At 53.4% G+C, this 17,991-nt stretch overlaps 8 protein-coding genes across 8 annotated transcripts; 3 read left to right on the plus strand and 5 right to left on the minus strand.

The window, feature by feature from the left end:
• Positions 1–43: 43 nt before the first annotated feature.
• Positions 44–817, plus strand: AB675_10135 (uncharacterized protein; the record flags this gene model as incomplete). The annotated part of the gene is made up of 1 exon (XM_018138885.1): positions 44–817. One exon carries the CDS (start codon positions 44–46, stop codon positions 815–817), a length of 774 nt encoding a protein of 257 aa, XP_017995140.1.
• Positions 818–837: 20 nt separating this feature from the next.
• AB675_10136 (uncharacterized protein) lies at positions 838–2,805 on the minus strand (the record flags this gene model as incomplete). Its single annotated transcript, XM_018138886.1, has 1 exon — positions 838–2,805. One exon carries the CDS (start codon positions 2,803–2,805, stop codon positions 838–840), a length of 1,968 nt encoding a protein of 655 aa, XP_017995182.1.
• Positions 2,806–4,645: 1,840 nt separating this feature from the next.
• Positions 4,646–5,419, minus strand: AB675_10137 (uncharacterized protein; the record flags this gene model as incomplete). Its single annotated transcript, XM_018138887.1, has 1 exon — positions 4,646–5,419. The coding sequence occupies one exon, from the start codon at positions 5,417–5,419 to the stop codon at positions 4,646–4,648; it is 774 nt and encodes a 257-aa protein (XP_017995159.1).
• Positions 5,420–5,640: 221 nt separating this feature from the next.
• Positions 5,641–6,798, minus strand: AB675_10138 (3-isopropylmalate dehydrogenase; the record flags this gene model as incomplete). Its single annotated transcript, XM_018138888.1, has 1 exon — positions 5,641–6,798. The coding sequence occupies one exon, from the start codon at positions 6,796–6,798 to the stop codon at positions 5,641–5,643; it is 1,158 nt and encodes a 385-aa protein (XP_017995133.1).
• Positions 6,799–7,458: 660 nt separating this feature from the next.
• Positions 7,459–8,082, plus strand: AB675_10139 (Pyridoxal 4-dehydrogenase; the record flags this gene model as incomplete). Its single annotated transcript, XM_018138889.1, has 1 exon — positions 7,459–8,082. The coding sequence occupies one exon, from the start codon at positions 7,459–7,461 to the stop codon at positions 8,080–8,082; it is 624 nt and encodes a 207-aa protein (XP_017995169.1).
• A 247-nt stretch (positions 8,083–8,329) lies between these two features.
• Positions 8,330–9,199, minus strand: AB675_10140 (Inositol 2-dehydrogenase; the record flags this gene model as incomplete). Its single annotated transcript, XM_018138891.1, has 1 exon — positions 8,330–9,199. The coding sequence occupies one exon, from the start codon at positions 9,197–9,199 to the stop codon at positions 8,330–8,332; it is 870 nt and encodes a 289-aa protein (XP_017995184.1).
• A 381-nt stretch (positions 9,200–9,580) lies between these two features.
• Positions 9,581–14,852, minus strand: AB675_10141 (uncharacterized protein; the record flags this gene model as incomplete). Its single annotated transcript, XM_018138892.1, has 6 exons — positions 9,581–10,175; positions 10,205–10,978; positions 11,027–11,638; positions 11,689–13,697; positions 13,753–14,581; positions 14,629–14,852. 6 exons carry the CDS (start codon positions 14,850–14,852, stop codon positions 9,581–9,583), a joined length of 5,043 nt encoding a protein of 1,680 aa, XP_017995128.1.
• A 1,581-nt stretch (positions 14,853–16,433) lies between these two features.
• Positions 16,434–17,354, plus strand: AB675_10142 (Sphingoid long-chain base transporter RSB1; the record flags this gene model as incomplete). Its single annotated transcript, XM_018138893.1, has 1 exon — positions 16,434–17,354. One exon carries the CDS (start codon positions 16,434–16,436, stop codon positions 17,352–17,354), a length of 921 nt encoding a protein of 306 aa, XP_017995154.1.
• Between the last annotated feature and the right edge of the window lie 637 nt (positions 17,355–17,991).

Genomic DNA, 17,991 nt, shown 5'->3' on the forward strand with positions numbered 1-17,991 from the left:
TCGTGACGGAATCGTCGCAGTGGAATGCCGATGGCGGGAGCGCATGGTGGTGGTCGAGGACTGGCTAGCGCCACCAGATTTTTCAGCATCGCTTGGCAGTCCGGAAGGAGCAGCGCTCCAAAACAGTGCGTCGCTGGCGTTTGGCTCAGTACGGCGGGAAAAGTGGCAGAAAGTTGCCCTGCCGTACCATTCCATCATCCACACTTCCTCCAGACGTTGCACTTCGGGCCAATGCAGCAGCAGTCTTCAGCTGTCCGCCGACCATCTGTCGTTGACCCTGGTATACTTCAACGTCCTCCGCGGCATCCTCTCCAACATCGCTCTGCTCGGTCTCGACTACGACATGATGCAGTTCGACGAGTACCCATCCCCGTTCCTACCACTATCCTCCTCGGCATCATCCGCTATAGCATTTCTCCCAGACAGCTTGATGCCAACCCGGTCGCAGAAGACGATGGCGCATCATCCCGAGATCGACGTCTTCCCCGATGCGGTATTCCGGGATAACTGGATTGCATGTGCAGACGAGGGGAGGATGGACGATGATGAATTTTGCTTCGATCTGGTTGGGTCCAGGAGCAGGTTGGACAAACGTGGGAGTGAGGGGCCGGGGTGTTGGTTGAGGGGTGAGCCGTGGACTGCGGCAAGTTGGGAGTTCGCGGAGTGGTTTGTGTTGAAGTACCCGTTTTTGTTCCGGGGCGCGGCGGAGTTTGAGCGGGGAACGAACTTGTGGCGGCGGCGAACAGGTTTGAGGCCGTTGTGCTTCGGCGCAGCGATCGAACTCGAGGTAACAAGATTTGCTTATTCGCCCAACTGAATCTGGCGATGGTCGCTGCCTCAACCTGGGAAAATTTCTATCGTTTCTGCCGCCTCTGCTTCAGCTTGAGCTTGATTTCTCGTACGCTCCGCCAACCACAGACAAGCATAGTTCCAATACCGTTGCCCCGGCGTATCGCACTCGGAGTCCAGCCACAGAAAGCTGCGCAGCATAGCGGCTGCCATGGACCAAGCGTTTTTCTCAGGCTTGATCGACACTCGGTCGAAGAACGCTGATACCTTGTCAAGCAAAGTTGAGTTTCCAAACGCAACATAGTGTTCCATGGCGAGCATACCTGCCATCATGACCGCCCATAGGAACAGGCTGGGATGTTCACGATCCAGAGTGCGGCCATGTATGGAAGTTACACAGCGTTGGAGAAGTGGCAGTAAATTCGTTAGAAGCTTTTCAGGCAACCGATTGCTTGCGGCAACGGGAACCAGGACTAGCTGCTCAAAAGCCAGCAAGCCGTTGCGGCAGAGCTCATACATGAGTTCCAGGGGATTGTCGCTAAGGCTGAGATCTGGCAGGAGTAGCAGGTCGTGTAGAAGCATGAGTCGAGTCCAGTAAAGTAGTCTGATGTCTACTTTGGTTTCTTTGGCTGGCTTCTGCTGAACGTCGCGCTGGTACTGATCGAAATCGACAAGGAGGGTTCGTGTCTTCTTCAGAAGTGCCGTCAGTCGTCTTGAATGCATGTTGTTTCTTGGCATAGCAGGAAAGCCGCTCAGCAATTTCTGCATCAACAATGCTGCAGGCGGGTCTCGTTCCAGCCTTTGCAGGTCGATGACCTTGTCTGTGCTGACCCACAACGGAAACTCCGGGCACTGCAAATTGCGCCAGGCAATGAGCACATCGGTGGTGGTCATGCAGCCTGGCCCAGGCGATGGCGGAAAGCCTCTTACGTTGGCTGGATGCTCAAGTGTACCAGGGCCGCCACGTTGTCTCATCAATTTTGTAAAGATGTTCCAGTGATCCCACTCGGTTTCGATGGCAGAATAGTAGTTCAGAGCATTTGCATTGCCAAGAGCTTTACCGTCTTGAGTCCGGTCAAGCGATAACCCTCCTTTGCCGAAGTCGCCGCCACCATGAGCAGCCAATGTGTTGATAGCGAAGAGGCATGCGTCGGACACTTTGCCCTGTCGTTGCTCAATGTCCTTCCGAATCTCTACCATGGCTTGTGTCTTGTAAGATAGCCGAAGCATGCGGACTTCTGGGGAAACTTCATTCTCTCCGTGAGAGAATATGTAATGTGTGACACCTGCGAGGATGATCGCGTAGAAGGTAATAGGGTCCGACATGGCATGTCCCATGATATAGGCTTTGACCTTGTCTATTTCGACTGGTTTTGTTGCCAGCGTGAAGGAACAACAGACGTGCTGGAGGTTGTGGTCAATCATCTCGTGAACCTCCAACGCCAAGTCCTGCTTGCAATAAACACTAAACGGATCAAGTCGACCAGCACCCAGAGCTGTCTGTAGCGTGGCAGGAGCTGGTCCGGTGGGATCGTCCGGAGAGCCAGTGCGACTAGTGACGGGGAATAGGTACGTCGGAGAATCATTGTCATCACTTGTCTCTGGCGTTGATTTGGGGCTGTCGAATGGAAAGTATGGACTGTAAGGACTATTCACCGTGGTGGCATCGGCGGTACACGGGCTTGGCATGGTAAAACTGCTGGTGCGTCCTGGTAGCTGCTGTGGCGGTCGATGAAGCCGGCTGATCGGTCTTTTGAGATCTGGAGGCGGTAAGGTCTGCGCGGCGAAGAGCACTTGCGGGGTAAGCAGGACCTCAGTGACCACATGCGACGGTCGTTTTGTCAGGACGTCTGCAGTCAGGACCATATGAGGCGATGTTGTGGGTCGTCCACGCTTTGCGGAAATATTAGCTGGAGCTGCGGCTCTGCCACGAGGAGCGGCAGCATAGTCACTTCCACGCGAATGGGACTGCTTTCGTGAACCTCTTGCTGAGGACTTTGCTGTTGTGAATGGCATTGCTGGCAGCCATTTAGCTTCACGCGGACATGCCTTGAGCTGTCAGCGTGTCTAGGTATAGTGCAGAACGTCTGGCGATGAACAGTCCTGGTAGTCTATCGCCTCGTCGAAACAGACGGCAGTCCGATCAGGTCATGTAAAATCCAGACAAAAACATATGCAGTTGCCACGAGTGATTCGCATCGATTAGTGTTCGATACGCTGACGCACGGAAGGTGTGATGGAAGGTAAGTCCGTCGCAAGTGCCATTGCAAGAAGCAATCAGAGCGGGCGCAGAAAGTCTGTAGAGCAGATACGACGGACTATCATGTTTGAGCACGACACGAGGGGTGCTCAGGCTGGCGATGTTGGTCAAAAGTCAGCCAGGAGTGAGAATCGAAGGCGTCCTGAAGTGCTGTCAAATGGTGCAGTGGGGCGAAGGCGCCCAGCCCTGAACGGGTCCCGAAGCCGTCTTCTTGACCTTCCACCGTGGGCCACTGATCGTCAGATCTGCTGTACCGACGTGCCCCGGCAGATCTTACGAGCAGTGCAACGTTCCATCTTCAGGCAAGAGCGCCATCTGGATGGTCAGAAATTTCCTAGTGCTTCGCATCGTCCTAAGTGGCGGGCCAACATGCGATGCACAAACCGGGCCTGCTACCTCCAGACTGCTGCAGAGGTCTCTATCGAGTATATTTCCCACTAGAGTCGATGAACGGAACGATTGGACCTGAGTCACCACGTTGACTCGCCTCTCAACTCGATGCTGGGTGTCTGAGACATTTCGATGCCAGATCGTCCCTCATGGACTGTGTAGGTGATAAGGCAGCAAGGCTACACGAACAAGCACCAGCAAAATATTCGCCAACATCCCAGCAACACTTTGCAAGTGGCCCGGTATCTGTTTCCGGGCATGCCCATCCTCGCCTGTCTTGGAATCCCAGGCGCATGGGTCTGGTTCCCCGGCAAGCTACCGCGGCCCCGCGTTTGCATCAATTTGCTAGCCCAGAAGCTGGAGCTCGGAGCTCCAGACGATGTGAACTACCACATCATGATGGCGAACTGTTGCGAGTGTTGTCCGACAGTATTTGCCGCAAACTCTACGTTAGGCTGTCACTTCAGCACTCACCGTAACAGAATGCAGCTCTGCGCCCTTTCATTGAATACCTTGCTTCCAGTCTGCAATCCCCAAGCCGGGAAGCCGGCGAGATTTCAGCTCTGCCCTATGTTCAACGCGGCTAAGACGGCACCAGGAGGCGCTTTGCTACGATATAAGAAGACGTCACATCAGTCGTGCAAGCAGGAAATGTGATTTTTCTTTTCGAGCATGTTCTGACGTGCATACGAGAAACTCACTTCCGCTCTTTCGGTGAGAGGGCATGCATTTAAGTGGGTGGAGGCTAGCGGCAGTGCTGCACCTTAAACTCTTCGGAGGTCATGTCTGAGCACATGTTTTCTAGTTCGAGTAGGAGGTCTACCAATTCAGCAAGAGGACTAATAATTCAGCTTTTCTCGATGAATACACTCCGCGCGTGCAGTTCGTGACGGCCAGCCTTGGTTGACTTGTTGGAACCCCGTCCTCGTGCGAACCACTGGAGGTGTAGTGACAGCGAAACGTGCCGGAAACCGGGATCTTTAAAGCCCGATAGCCCTCGCAGCATCGATAAGTCTGGGAGTCTCAAGGCAGCACCACGGAACGCTAGTCCTGGCATAAAGCAGTCTCCCTACCGATCATTGCAGTGGACCAATGGCAACATGAGCAACATGCCATGAGGGCTGGATGAGGCGTATATCGGACAGCGTACGAAGTCTCTCCGCGGACAATCTCGCCGGCTCGCCAGCTGTTGTTGCAGTTCCCCAGTCACGAGCGTTTTGTCGCTGTGAATATGTACAAGATCGGGTGCTGAAGATATGTTGCCCAGAATGCCATGTCGCTTCTAACAACGGCTGTCTTCTCCCATCTCACCGTCTCAAAGTCCTCGCAGAACTCCCTAGCCACTTCCGTGTGATCATTGACATAGCAATCCAACGCATAGCTCTCAAAGACCAGATCCGTATCCACCACACGATATGTATACCTCCACCCTTCATCATTCTCCAGCCTCTCGAAATCCGTGAATTTGACGCCATACACGCCATCACCCACCGCTTGGCTGAAGGGGTCGTTCCTGTTCGCAACAACTCTCCCTCCGGGCTTCAGGAACCTTGCAGCATTAGCCCACATGGCCCTCAGCTCTGCTTTGGACTGTGCGTGGTCGAAGATGCCATTCGCTATGACCATGTCGTATGGTCCTAACCTCCCTACATCCAGCTGTCTGTCCAATGACTGTGACACATCCGCTTGATGCCAATCAATAGCATCACTCCTGCCAATTGACCGCTCGTAGTCCTGACCTTGCCGCATCATCTCAGGCGAGATATCAATGACGTCCACGTGGCGAGCGCCGGCGTTAATTGCATCTCTGGCACCTAATCCAGTCCCTCCGCCGAGGTCCAGGACGTCGCAGTCCTTGCAGGGTGGGATGCAGAGCTCGAATAGCTGTGCTTCGAGCGTTCCAAGAGGTGTCGCGAGGAATTGATTATATGCTCGAGCATTGTCGTCGTAATTGTTCTGAAGCGCTGACGTCCCTGACATGATAGAGTTGAAGGCATGAGAAATAATGGGAATCACAAGCCTGAGCAGAAAAGATCCGCTTGGTCCCCCAGAATCGGAGAATTAAGCAGACCACGAGCACGAGGTTTCTTTGATGGTACTACTGAAATGTATGGTAGATATATGATCCATACGTTGAACGAAAAGATCGCGTCCATCATCGCCACTGCCTGTGGTCATGACCACGAACGCACCAAGATCTTTCACGCCTTCTTAACTTGCAGCAACTGCTCCAAGACCTGACAGACCGCATCGCCAACCTCTTTGGTAGTCGCTTTTCCACCAAGATCACCGGTTCGGATCTCTAAACCACCAATGTCTTTCCCATCTAAGACTTTTTCCACGGCAGCCTCTACTGCCAGAGCTTCCTCGTGCATAGCAAAGCTGTATCGCAACATCATCGCCATACTCAAGATTTGAGCCACGGGATTGACGATTCCCTTGCCAGAAATATCAGGTGCAGACCCATGTACAGGCTCGTAGATACCGTTGCACCTCTGCCCAGCTCCTGGAACACCACACAAGCTGGCACTCGGTAGAACGCCAAGCGTGCCGACCACACCACCGGCCTGATCCGATAGCATATCGCCAAATGTATTGTCTGTGTGGATGACACCGTTGAACTTAGTCGGACTTGTGCACATCAGCATGCTCAGACTGTCCGCCAATTGATGCTTCAATTCGATCTCTGGGAACTCCTTCGTGAAGACTTCCGTGGTGACTCGCCTCCATAGCCTTCCACTGGCAAGGACATTTGCTTTGTCCGAGCTCCACACGGTTGCTGGACCGCCGCCTCCCTTGCCGTCCTTCCCCATTGTCTTCGCCAGCGAAGCTGCTACCCTGCAACACCGCTCGATCTCTGGTCGAGTGTACAGCCAGGTATCCGATGCCTTGTCTTCGGTCTCGTTCTTCGGGCCATAGTAAGCACCGCCACAGTTCTCCCGCAAGAGCATGAAGTTCGTGCCCTTCGCGATCTCGGGCTTCAAGGGACTTCTGTCGATCAAGCTCTGGCTGTAGAATGTGCAAGGTCTCAAGTTGGCGAATGCGTCAATCGCTTGCCGGAGACGTAGCAACCCAGACTCCGGGTTGGGATAGACAGTACCCCATTTTGGACCACCAACTGATCCGAAGAGGACGGCATCAGCAGACTTGGCCTTGGCAAGCACGGCGTCCGTGACAGATGTGCCGTGTGCATCGATACTGCAGCCACCGCAAAGATCGTGGTCAAGCTCGAAAGAGATGTTTTTGGCTTTAGTCACCACCTCGAGGACTCGGAGAGCCTCTTTCATGACCTCCGGCCCAACATGGTCGCCAGCCAGAACGAGGATGCGTGGCTTGCCGCTGGTGCCGTTGGTCGCCATAACGGGTGGACGATCTGGGGCACGATTCTGTGTGGCGGGTATGCTAGTGGTCAGTAGGACTATGCTGTGAGCTTGGGCAAATCGACGCGTTCCGTGAGTGAGCGCTGCACTTTGTGATCACGGCTCAAGGTCGTACGATTCAGACGTGTACTGCAGCCGGAGGGGGGCCGACAAGATCGATACTTATAGATGTTCGTCCACGGTTACAATCGGCAAGGACACCGATGCTACTGAGGCCCAGCAGTCGCTCCTTGTCGCAAAGCATTAAGTTCAATGTCATCGAGCGTGTGAGTGGTGGTAAGGTGCCGACCTCGGACCAGCTCGATGTTAAGGTGGAGAACGAGTTGGGGAGGGCAATCTCCAACGAGGCTGGTCACGAGGCGACGAGGCTGCCATGTTCGAAGTTGCTCACATTTCTGTCACATCGTTCGATACAACATTCTCAAGTCTACCTATACGCATTCGAGCTGAAAGGCTTTCTCAAGTCATGGCCAAGACTCTGAAGCTTGAAGATCAGGTTGTGTTGATCACCGGAGCTTGCCGTGGCCTGGGATTAGCATTTCTAGAGCTTTTGCGCGAGAAGGTGCTCGTATTGTGCTGAACTATCACGCAACACCTTATGCTGAAGTCCAGCCGGTGCTCCATGAACTACATGATTCCATGGACGATGGCTGGAAGAGGATATGGCTGGAACAAGGAGACATTACTGATCCAGAAGCTGTCAAGAGCATATTCGAGCGCATGCGGATGCGTGGCTATCCTATCACGACAATTGTCAACAATGCCATGGCTGGTAAGTTCAAATTCAACGGGGACGCCCGGCCGAAGGTTGAGGATCTGGAATGGGGTCACATGGACACTCAGCTCCAGGGATTTCTGCGAGGCACGCTCAATACGACCAAGTCGGCTCTCTCGGGTTTCAAGCAACAGGGGTTTGGCCGGATCATCAATATCGGAACCAATCTACTGGCAAACCCAGTTGTGCCCTACCACGACTACGTCGCTGGCAAAGGCTCACTCCTGGCATTCACGAGAACCTCGGCCGCAGAGCTCGGCCAGTACAACGTGAATGTAAACATGGTCTCCGGAGGACTGTTGCACATCACTCGGGCTAGTGAGTCCACGCCGGAGGAAGTATTCTCGCTGATCCGCAATGTCACACCACTGAAAAGAGTGATCACGCCAGAAGAGGTGGCTGACGTCGTGCTTTTCCTGGCTAGTCCACAATCTAGGGCTGTCACGGGCCAAGACATTCATGTCGATGGAGGTTTGGTCATGCACTGAGATGTGCCTCGATCGCCTTTTTTGCAGCCTCATTGAGCCTCAGGAATTCAAGAACTCAATTCTACATTGACCGTGGCACCAGTCTCGAGAGCGCGACGAACTGCTTCGCATACCGCGAGTGCTCGCATTCCATCTACGCCCGTGCATGTCGAAGGCGCTTGCCCAGCACAAACATCCACGAAGTGATCGAGCTGCACTGCCAATGGTGCCACTTCGACGCCTTCCACTGGGAGCGTCTTGGACGTCATCACATTATTCCACGAGGCGTCCACGCATCATAGCTCGACAGCGTCATGTCAGGGAAGCTGATCGTCCCCTTTGCTCCAAAGATGCGATAAAAGTCCTTGCCAGTCTTTGGCAGATGCGGATTCTCCCCAGACCCCTGCTCGAAGCTATGAGGTGACGCAACATTGTCACTGATCAGAAACGTCCCAACCAGACCGCTCTCGAACTTGAACAGAATCGCAGCACCCTCTTCAGCGGCATCAACTCCATTCGGCCTCTGGCTTGGCGTACTCTCAGCATGCACACTGGCTATAGGCCCGAACAAGAAGTGCATCAGATCGACATCATGTATCAGATTGATCAGGATTGGGCCCCCGGAAGCTTTGTCTCGTCGCCAGCTGTTGATGCCCTGGAAGTACTCTGAAGGCTTGATCGTCGTCCAAAGCCCGTTCACGGCTATGATCTGGCCGAGTACTCCAGAGTCAACGACCTTCTTGAGTGCCTGCATATATGGATTGAAGCGCCTGTGGTGTCCGACCAGCAACTTGACATTGCACTCCTCGACAGCCTTCACTAGTGATGCTGCGCTTGCCTGATCGCTCGATATTGGCTTCTCGCAGAGGATGTGTACGCCTGCACGAGCAAGCTGGATCCCAACATCGACATGCGTGTGATTGGGTGTGCAGACGATAGCCGCGTCCGGACGGTGAACACTTCCAAGTAATTCCGCTACGTTCTTGTAGCAAGCAACATCGTGCTCATCAGCGAGAACTGACGCAGCATCGGTAGGGTCAACGATGGCGCAGAGGGTCGTCCGTGGGTTGCCCAAGACGTGTTGGCAATGCCGTTTCCCTATCAGACCGCCGCCGCCCACGACTGCGATGTTGAGCATGATGCACGCTGTCTGGTGCCGCTGTCTCGAGTCGAGGCGTCCTTCTTGCAGGACCAAAGTGGGTTCCTGAACTATAGATATGGTTCACCCCGCACGGTCGGGTCTCCAAACTTCATGATTGAATAGGGCGTTCGTTTATGAAGCAGACCTCCGAGGTTGTAGGCATAGATTGTGAAGATGCGAGACCTGCGTACATAGCGGCTCAATCCTTTGCCGAGTAGATTATCAGCTCATTCGTCCTGTAGCTACTACTAGCACCCTATAGTGTGTTACGAGTGTATCTCCATTGACGTGTTCTGAACGGGCCATACATAATTTATCACTTCTTGAATGCTTTCGGGCTAGAGCACACAGAATAGCTTCAGAGGCGCACTTCGTCTCCTAGAGAATCCTCAAACGGCCATCGATGTCCTCATCCGGTCGCGGGCACACCTTGTAAGGATCGGCGACGAACTCCAGGACGCCATCTTTCAAGTGCCACGGATTGACATACGCCCTGACACCAATCTGCTTACTGAGCAGATTGTACACCCTCAGCACAACATACAGCTCTTCTGGCGTGTCCCAGGACTCTTGGTCGCATGCCTTTTCGCGCATGAGACGGTATTGATTCTGGCTCATGAAGAAAGGCGTGGTACATGGCCCGAGCGTGGTCTTGACTTCCAGATGGAACTTGACTGGTCTTGCGAGAAATTGACTGAGGAATTTAGGATGGGCGTGCGGTTGGGATGCTTTGACGAGGAAGGTCGTGAGCTGAAAACTGTTGCCGGTATACATTAGATCAGAGACCTCTTGCCCTGTCCAAGGAGCCAGGTCCCGGTAGTCAGGGTGGTCTCTGATATGGTGCCGGATTCTGCTTTGCCAGTTGTCGATGGTAAAGTTCTGGATGTTCAGGCTACGGAGGCGCTCGTACACGAAGAGCTCCCCAGCAGCACCGATTCGGGCGTTGTTCTCGAATGTAGATTGGCCGATAAAGCTGTCGTGAGATCGGCATAGTTTATGGACAGGCTCAAGTCCTCGAGAGCTTCATTGATGGCGCCGATTCCTAGGTCCGCTCCTGAGTCGCGAGGAAGACGTCGAGCCTGTCGCGTGACTTCTTCCAGAATCTTCCTGTATTGCTCCGATCGAGCAACTCTACGCCAAGGCGCTTCCACTTCCAGATTCGTGACGATAGGCATGGGTTGGGCGAGCACAACTGGCCTTCGCGGCGCCTGTGCTGAAGTCGTGGTCTCCCTCACCGCAACAGCCGTTTGGGTGGTGATGGCAGTCGTGAACGGGAGCTGCTCAACCATCGTGCCAGTGGCGGGCTCGACCATGCTCTGACTCGTCGTGATCGTGGTCGTGGGAAGGGTTCGCTCTGTCAGCGGCCTCCGCACAAGGGATGAGGGCTTTTCGATCCAAGCGATGTCAGGGATGTCCTCATCGCGCATGATGTCGTCGATGTCTCTGCTCGGGTCGTTCAGTAAGCGTAACACTATTTTGGAGGCTCCTCTGTCTTCAATGCCAAGCACTTCATTTGCAATCTTCCCTGGCATCTCTGTCTCATAGCATGACTGCAGGCCGTTCCTATCGCTAGGAACATAGAGCGATAGACCGCCACTGGAGATCTTGCACTCTACCACAGCTCGGTCGCTTCGCACTGTGATCTCACCGGCGGATTGTGTAAGGGACAGCTCCGTGTAGATTTCTGAGCAAACACACACTTCAGCCTTGAGGAGCGACTTATGCACTTCGGTTTCCCGATTGAAATACTTGTGGCTGTCGCGGGCGATTGCGCAACTGGAGAACGTCAGTAGATGGCCGTCGCGTATGGGTTATTCGACTGACCATGATAGTGCATAAGCTAGGCTTCTCATCTGTCTGGTCAAGTCATCGTTCAGGGTAGCTCCATTGAACTTGGTGTCCAAGCGAACAGCCGTTGACAAGTAGCGCTTGGTCAAGCCAAGTTTCTGTAGTAGTGGATGGATGTAGCCCATGTCCTCGTATTCGAAGTCGAGAATTCTCGCTTTTTCGCGAAAAGCTTCACCATATCTCTTATGGTCATTGATACAGAACTCGTCCTTGATCGACTTCAAGCACGTTCCGTGGCCCGGCACATGTACAGCTAAGAATGCAGATTGCTTCAACTTGTCCCAAGTCGTGGCATCTATCTTTGTGCTTGCGTCACGTCCCAGAACTTGGCCCAAAGCTGTAGTGAGCCGTTTGCCGACATTCGAATCGGGCCTCTGAGCTTCGGCCAGTTCTATCAGCTGCTTGACTAGTACTGTTGGTGTCATGATCGGGACTTTCAGACCGTCAACAAAGAAGTCCTTCAACGTCGGGTAGAGGCCATCCAATGGGGTCTTCCCGGGAAGGTCGACAGGCGAGTTCCACAAACATTCGGACGTTTTGTACCAACGGTCTCGGACGCAGATCCGAGGGTGTGTATCAAACCCATTCCTTGGACTCGTCAGCATTCAATACCTCCAGAGACACGAGACCGCACTCACTTGATGATTCTCATAGCTTCCTTGTTCTGCTGCATCATATCTGAAAGCTTGCTGTAGATTCTTTTCAGAGAAGTCAAGAGACCTTGCTGATCGGTTACTGTAGCCTGCGACAGAGACAAGAGTTCTAGCAGCAGATCGTCACATGACACATCCCGCAGCTTCAGAATTGTTTTGAAGAATCCGGCTGCACCTGCATTCTGCCCGTATATGGGGGCCAGCATATGCAGTGTAGACAAATATGGCAATTCCGTCCCAGACGCACCTCTCAAGAGTTTGCCACGATGACCCGTTGTACACGAGACGACTCTTCGCGAAGTGTTGCTGTCTTCGGTTAGCTGTGCATACGATCTTCGTGCTAGACTCACCTGTAGCCTAGCACTATCTCCCAACGTGACTGAAGCTCCAATGCCTCCATATATGGTTGTTGCCGTCCCAGTGATATCGAACCCCCCGGGGAGATTGCCATCACTCAGTAGTCGTAGGGCAATCAGATAGAACTCATCTGTGAGTTTACAGGTCACACCGATGTCATGCAGGCATCCCCAGTCCAACGGATTGGGATCCTGTGATTGCTGAGACATTTTCAGGAATGACATTCTGTCAGACAATCCAAGCGACGAGGCAACTTGGACGAGTTCTTTGGTCGGAAGGACACCGTCCTTGAGTGGCGAGCTTGTGCCGTTCTGGCACTGGACTGCAAGCTGCTGAAGCTGTGGCAGAACCTTGCGATACTCGAAGCGATAGTCGTCCAGCCAATGCTCTTTCAGACTCTCAAGAAATACCTCACTTTGATCGCGGGCTGCAAATTTCAGCAGCATGTTGAGGGTGCCATCTGTCCCTAGATCCAGAAGGGTTGGATAAGCCCTGATCCCACATTGGCGCAGCCACGACTGCCAGTCGCAACGGTGCCTGATCTGATCACGTACGCGTGACAGCATATAACCGCCGTCGAGAAACCCATATTGATGCTCATAGTCAGCTTTCGAGGTTCGTGCGAGAAGATTTTGGGCGTCGCCGGTCTTGTCGGACGGCATGAGGACCTGACGAGTCCTGCGAACTTTGTTGTCAGAACAGTACGCGAACAAATTGTACGAGGAGTGTGCGGCGGACCAAGAGGGGACCGGATACTCGAAACGCTCCCCAAACCAGAATAAAATCTCAAAATCGCCCAGCCAATCAGATAGCCAGCCAGACCTCGAAGCATTATTGTGCGCGTCGATGATCTTTCCGCATGCAATCTTGGGATCGCAGGAACACACTCCAAGCATATTGTAAAAGGTCAATCGTTCCCCAACAGCTGCTGCGGTAGGGTGGAGAATCCGGAATTTGAGGCCTTTGGGAAGTCGAATCTTGACAGCGTCTTCGTCGACGACGAGTGGCAGATATACCCTATTCTGAGTGATGGAGTTCGGGGCCACCCAGCTGTTATCCTCGAGCGGAATGATGTCCATCGCGTCAACGGACAATTTGCACATCCGCCCCTGCCTTAGTGTTCTCACGACTTCAACAAACGTATCATGCCAGGCATCGTCCAGTGGTTTCTGCTGCATTGAGACCAGAGCAGCTTTGATACGTTCGAGGATCATGTCGTAGCTCAATTGCACTAGTCCTAGCGAATGCAAGGTTTTGACGGCTGCCTTTGTGTAATCTTTCGCAAGGTACACGTCTGCAACCGTGTCCGGCACTAAGGGGCTGCCGTCATGGAGGAACCACTCGGGCAAGGATCTCAAATGCGCAATGGATGCCAGGCGATTGCTGCGAGTGTATAACACGGGCGCCGAGACCAGCACGTTTTGCATTTCAGGCCTGAGACAGTCCCAAATGCCTTCCATGTTCTGATGGGGCCAGTACTGCATCCACTCAAATGCAAGACGGTGTCGAGTAGCACAGAAGCGCTGTATGGCTTCGACATAGAGCTTGGACACGCCGGTAAGTAGTGCTCGATTCCACTCGCTGTCCGGGACTGCTTCTCGACTAGCTGCGAGCACAAAGTTTGCTTGGATCATGAACTGTGCATAGTCAGTCATTGAGCTCACGTGCACCTGCTCTGGCCTCAGAACTCACTGGAAGCTGCAGCAGCCGCTGAACAGGCAAGTAAGCGAACACGTGCTGGCCTCTTGCAGGAATTACAGGCTTTCCATCGCGGTCGGTTTCGAAGGCAATGTTGATATCGGACTGGCCGCAAGGGCGCAATTCATCCGTGGGCAGGTTTGAGATCGTCTTCCGAAAGTTTTGGAAAACGGCGACGTGCGAAAGGTGTTCGCCGAAACTTCCGCTGAGGCTGCTCTTGATCTGGATCACTTCGTCGTTTAGTCGTCCTGATCGGGTGAGCACGAGAAAATCGTTGCGGCCAGCGACATCTTCGATCACAATTTCCAGCCGCTCGAGCTGGCGTAAGGCGTATACGATGGTCTTGGGGAGCTTCTCGAACTCTGCGATCAGGAGTTTGACAAATGGCTCGCGTGTGTCTGCGTAAGTGAGGCTGTATCGGGTTCCATTTCGTCCATGGAGTCCCTCGCTCTCATTCTCGAATGGTGTCCAGATAGGTGTAATCATTCCGACGCCATCCTGACCCCTGTGATGCTCAAAACGAAACGACCAATGCCCTGAACGAATACGGACCGTCTGTGCAACGGCGAAAACAGATTTGAATCCAAGTCCTTTCTCACCAGTGGTCTCAGCATCACCGGCTTTAGACCTCTTACCGGTGTCGCAGATGGCATCAACGTTATCGAGAGTGAAGCCGCGTTCGTTCAATTCAATGATCAGCTCTGTAGCCTGGATCCGGAACTTGATCGAAGGCACCACTCTAGGTTCAAATTTCGCATCGTCGGCATTTTGGATGATCTCGTGGATAAATCGAAAGCGCGAGGAGTATAGCTGTTCGGCGACTCTGAGTCCGCGTCAGCAGCGTCGCGCTTGTACGTGAAGTCAACTTACGTCTTGGTGTATCGAGCATACACCCGACGATATTTCTCCTGTCGCTTTCGGTAAGTTTCCCGCCACCTGACGCTATTCTTGGTCAGTTCCAGTTCGTCCACATCACTAATATGTCCACGATCTGATCTGATCCGATCAATGGCTTGTCGCGCTACATCAGCGGACTCAGGCCGGCCATCTGCGTCAAAGCCTTCCAGCGGTTCCTCAGGGTTTGCGAGCGCCATCTAATGATTCATCGGCTCAAAGTAGTCCATCTTGACGCACGAGGAATGCTTCGGCTTATGTACCTTGTGCATCTCAGCCAGACGCGGTAGCACCATCCTGTTACATGGCAGAAGCCCAGCTTAGCCCAGCGCAGTCGCCCTACGCCAGAATTCGTCAATACGTTAGCTGATTCACAGAGTCACTTCGCCATGGGCATATTGAACAGTGAAACGGTCTGCTCGAGGCTGAGGCTTATCACCGACGACACCAAAGGTGTCGCACGGCGGCTCCAACATCGCTTAAGCATGTCGACCTTGTGACGACCTCCCGAAAGTACACTATTGAAACGTCTGACTATTGCCAACGCACATTCGATAGCAGCCCGCGCGAAGCTATCAGATGCGCGATGTGCAAGAGTGGAAGGAGTACACGGAATATGTTTCTGGGAGTGCAGAGGAAGGAACAGTGGCCGCTCGAGGTTCGTCTCGGATTTTCTGAAGCGACGGAATCAGTTCCCCGCCCGAGGCCAAGTCTGGGATCGCGTCTCCAATCTCAAACGCGTCATGCGGGCCTCGCGATTGAGCCCCGATTCTGATACAACACAACAAGCATCACTGTTCATGCCTGCCGCCAGTCGCTCGCTGCACGTCGTTCTGGACGTCAATGCTCGATCGACTGCGACGTCGAACAGTCAGGATGCTGGTGCTGGCGTCACAGCCAAAATCAACCACAACTGATGACGGCGCTGATCAGGTTGCCTGGTCATGAAGGTCAGTAAGGCGGTGCATTGCACTGTTGTAGGGTCTCTCGACGACCTGCACCCATCATGTCATGTCACATGCGCCGAAAGAAACGTTTCTGCTGATTCCATTAGAAACTGCTCAGGACTTGCACGCACCACATCACCGGCCATCCAATGCTTGTGGGGGCCGAAAGGATATAAACCAGCCCCATACAAGGATCAAACAAGTGGTAAACTCGCGATCTGGGAACGCATACCATGGTCTCGATTTCATGCAGACACTGCATATATAACGTTGACCAGATCTAACGGCCGCGAAGCACCCAACTAAAGGACACCCGGCCGTTGCAGTGACAGCAAGATGCTCAGGCCCATAATTCTGGCACCGCCCGTCCCATTCAGCCAATCGCAATCGAGGCTCAATCAAGTATGGTCGCTTTCAGCGACTTAGCGACCACTGCTGTCGTCATGATAAAGGTTGACTGCTGTCTTTTTGTATGGCAGGAGGGCTCGATCGCGACCCCCTGATTTCGGGTATCTTTAGAAGCGGCAGCAAACGCGAGCTTTGCTTCCAAAGATCAGCGCTTCCGGCCAATCGCAATAGGTTGTGTTTGGTCGTCCTTGAGGCGCTGCTTGTATCTATCTATGTGCAACACATGGTTGCCCAAAATACGTGCTATACGTCAATGAAATGCATCAATTCGTGGGAAGATAAGTATCGCACCGTGATCCCTTCGTTCATATGAATCTCCATCAAACAATCCACCAAACAACACTTGCAGATAACAACTTACAAGTCCTCTTAACAACAGCCTCAAGTCGCAAATCTCTGGACATAGCACACGATCGATCAGCAAACATGACGACGCTAGTACCCCAAAGCGATCTCATCTCCTATGGCCCCGACGCCAATTGCGTCCTGGACACGTCCTCGCCCTACTATTGTCCTGCCTCCGCCTCCGTTTACGCCTACCGACCATCACTGCCAGCCAACATCATATTCCTGATCATCTTCTTCCTCTTCCTCGCAGTCGAAGCCGTCCGCGGGTTCCGATGGCGAACATGGTGGTTTTCCGGCGCCATGATCTTCGGTTTCATCTGTGAGATCCTAGGCTATGGCGGAAGGATTATGCTGTGGATCAACCCCTTCTCGTTCAACGGCTTCATGCTCCAGATCACCACAATCACCCTGGGTCCAGCATTTTTCTCAGCCGCCATATACTTCACCCTGGCCAAGATCATCGTCTACATCGGACGAGAATACTCGAGAATACCACCGAAGGCATACTACTACATCTTCATCCCCTGCGACCTCATTTCCTTATCCCTGCAGGGCACAGGCGGTGGGCTCTCCTCCAGCTCCAGCGGTGGCAGCAACGTTGCCGTGGACGTCAGTATTGCCGGTCTGAGCTTCCAGGTGGTCACACTGTGTGTCTTCATCGCTCTGGCGACAGACTACGCCATCCGTGCAGCAAAAGGCCGCAAGCGAGCAGGATCTGAGACCGCGATTCCTCTGTCGAGAAGCTTCAAGCTATTCATCTTCTTCCTTGCCGCAGCAATCCTGTTCATCCTCATTCGATGTGGGTACAGAATTGCAGAGCTGAAGGGAGGCTACACTGGGCCTGGCAGCGACATCATCCGCGAGGAGGCGCCTTTCATTGCACTGGAGAGTGTCATGATCATCCTGGCTGCGACTTGTCTGGCGATCGCGCATCCGGGCCCAGTGTTCCGGGAGACGTCAGGAGGTGTTGAGCAGACCGCGGTGGAAACGAAGGCATGAGTGGGTGCGTCAATCCATAGACAACTTGTTTAATGTATCTTTTACACTTCATTCTCAACTTCTTTGCGAGGCCCACCCCGGTGACTGACGCCTGCCACCTTTCCCATAACGTGGCGAACCTAATGGTGCGCGGCATAGATTGAACGCAAATTTAAGACGACAGTCACCTCTGCCATTTGGTGCAGAAGCTGGTGGAGCTGCCTACCGCTCACGAAGGTTGATCGCCTGGACCGTCGTCCTCCGCGTCATCACAAGTACGGCGGAGAGACTCTAGTGTCACAACCTGAGACAACGTTCGTGGTGAACTGCTCACTCGGCATAGCTTGGTTCGAGACTCGATTTTGGGGAAGCCGCGACGGCTAAGGTCTTCTCCGGCGGCTTGCACCTCATTTCCACTCCATCACCGGAGTATCCTTTTGCAACTCTTTGGCTTTGACGCAATGCATTCTGGGCTCCGTTCAGGCATTTTCTGATAACGACCACAATGAAAGGAGCAACGATATCCGGCGATAGCCTGAGCGCTCCTGCGACACTGCCGCGATGGCCTTCCAGCTGCAATACTCAGCGGATCTGCTAATGTCCGCGATACCTGACTGCCAATGCAGCAGCCACTAGGTAAGAAAAGCGCAGAATCTCA

Source organism: Cyphellophora attinorum (genome assembly GCF_001299255.1).
Source record: "Cyphellophora attinorum strain CBS 131958 chromosome Unknown Contig43, whole genome shotgun sequence".
Taxonomy (NCBI): domain Eukaryota; kingdom Fungi; phylum Ascomycota; class Eurotiomycetes; order Chaetothyriales; family Cyphellophoraceae; genus Cyphellophora; species Cyphellophora attinorum.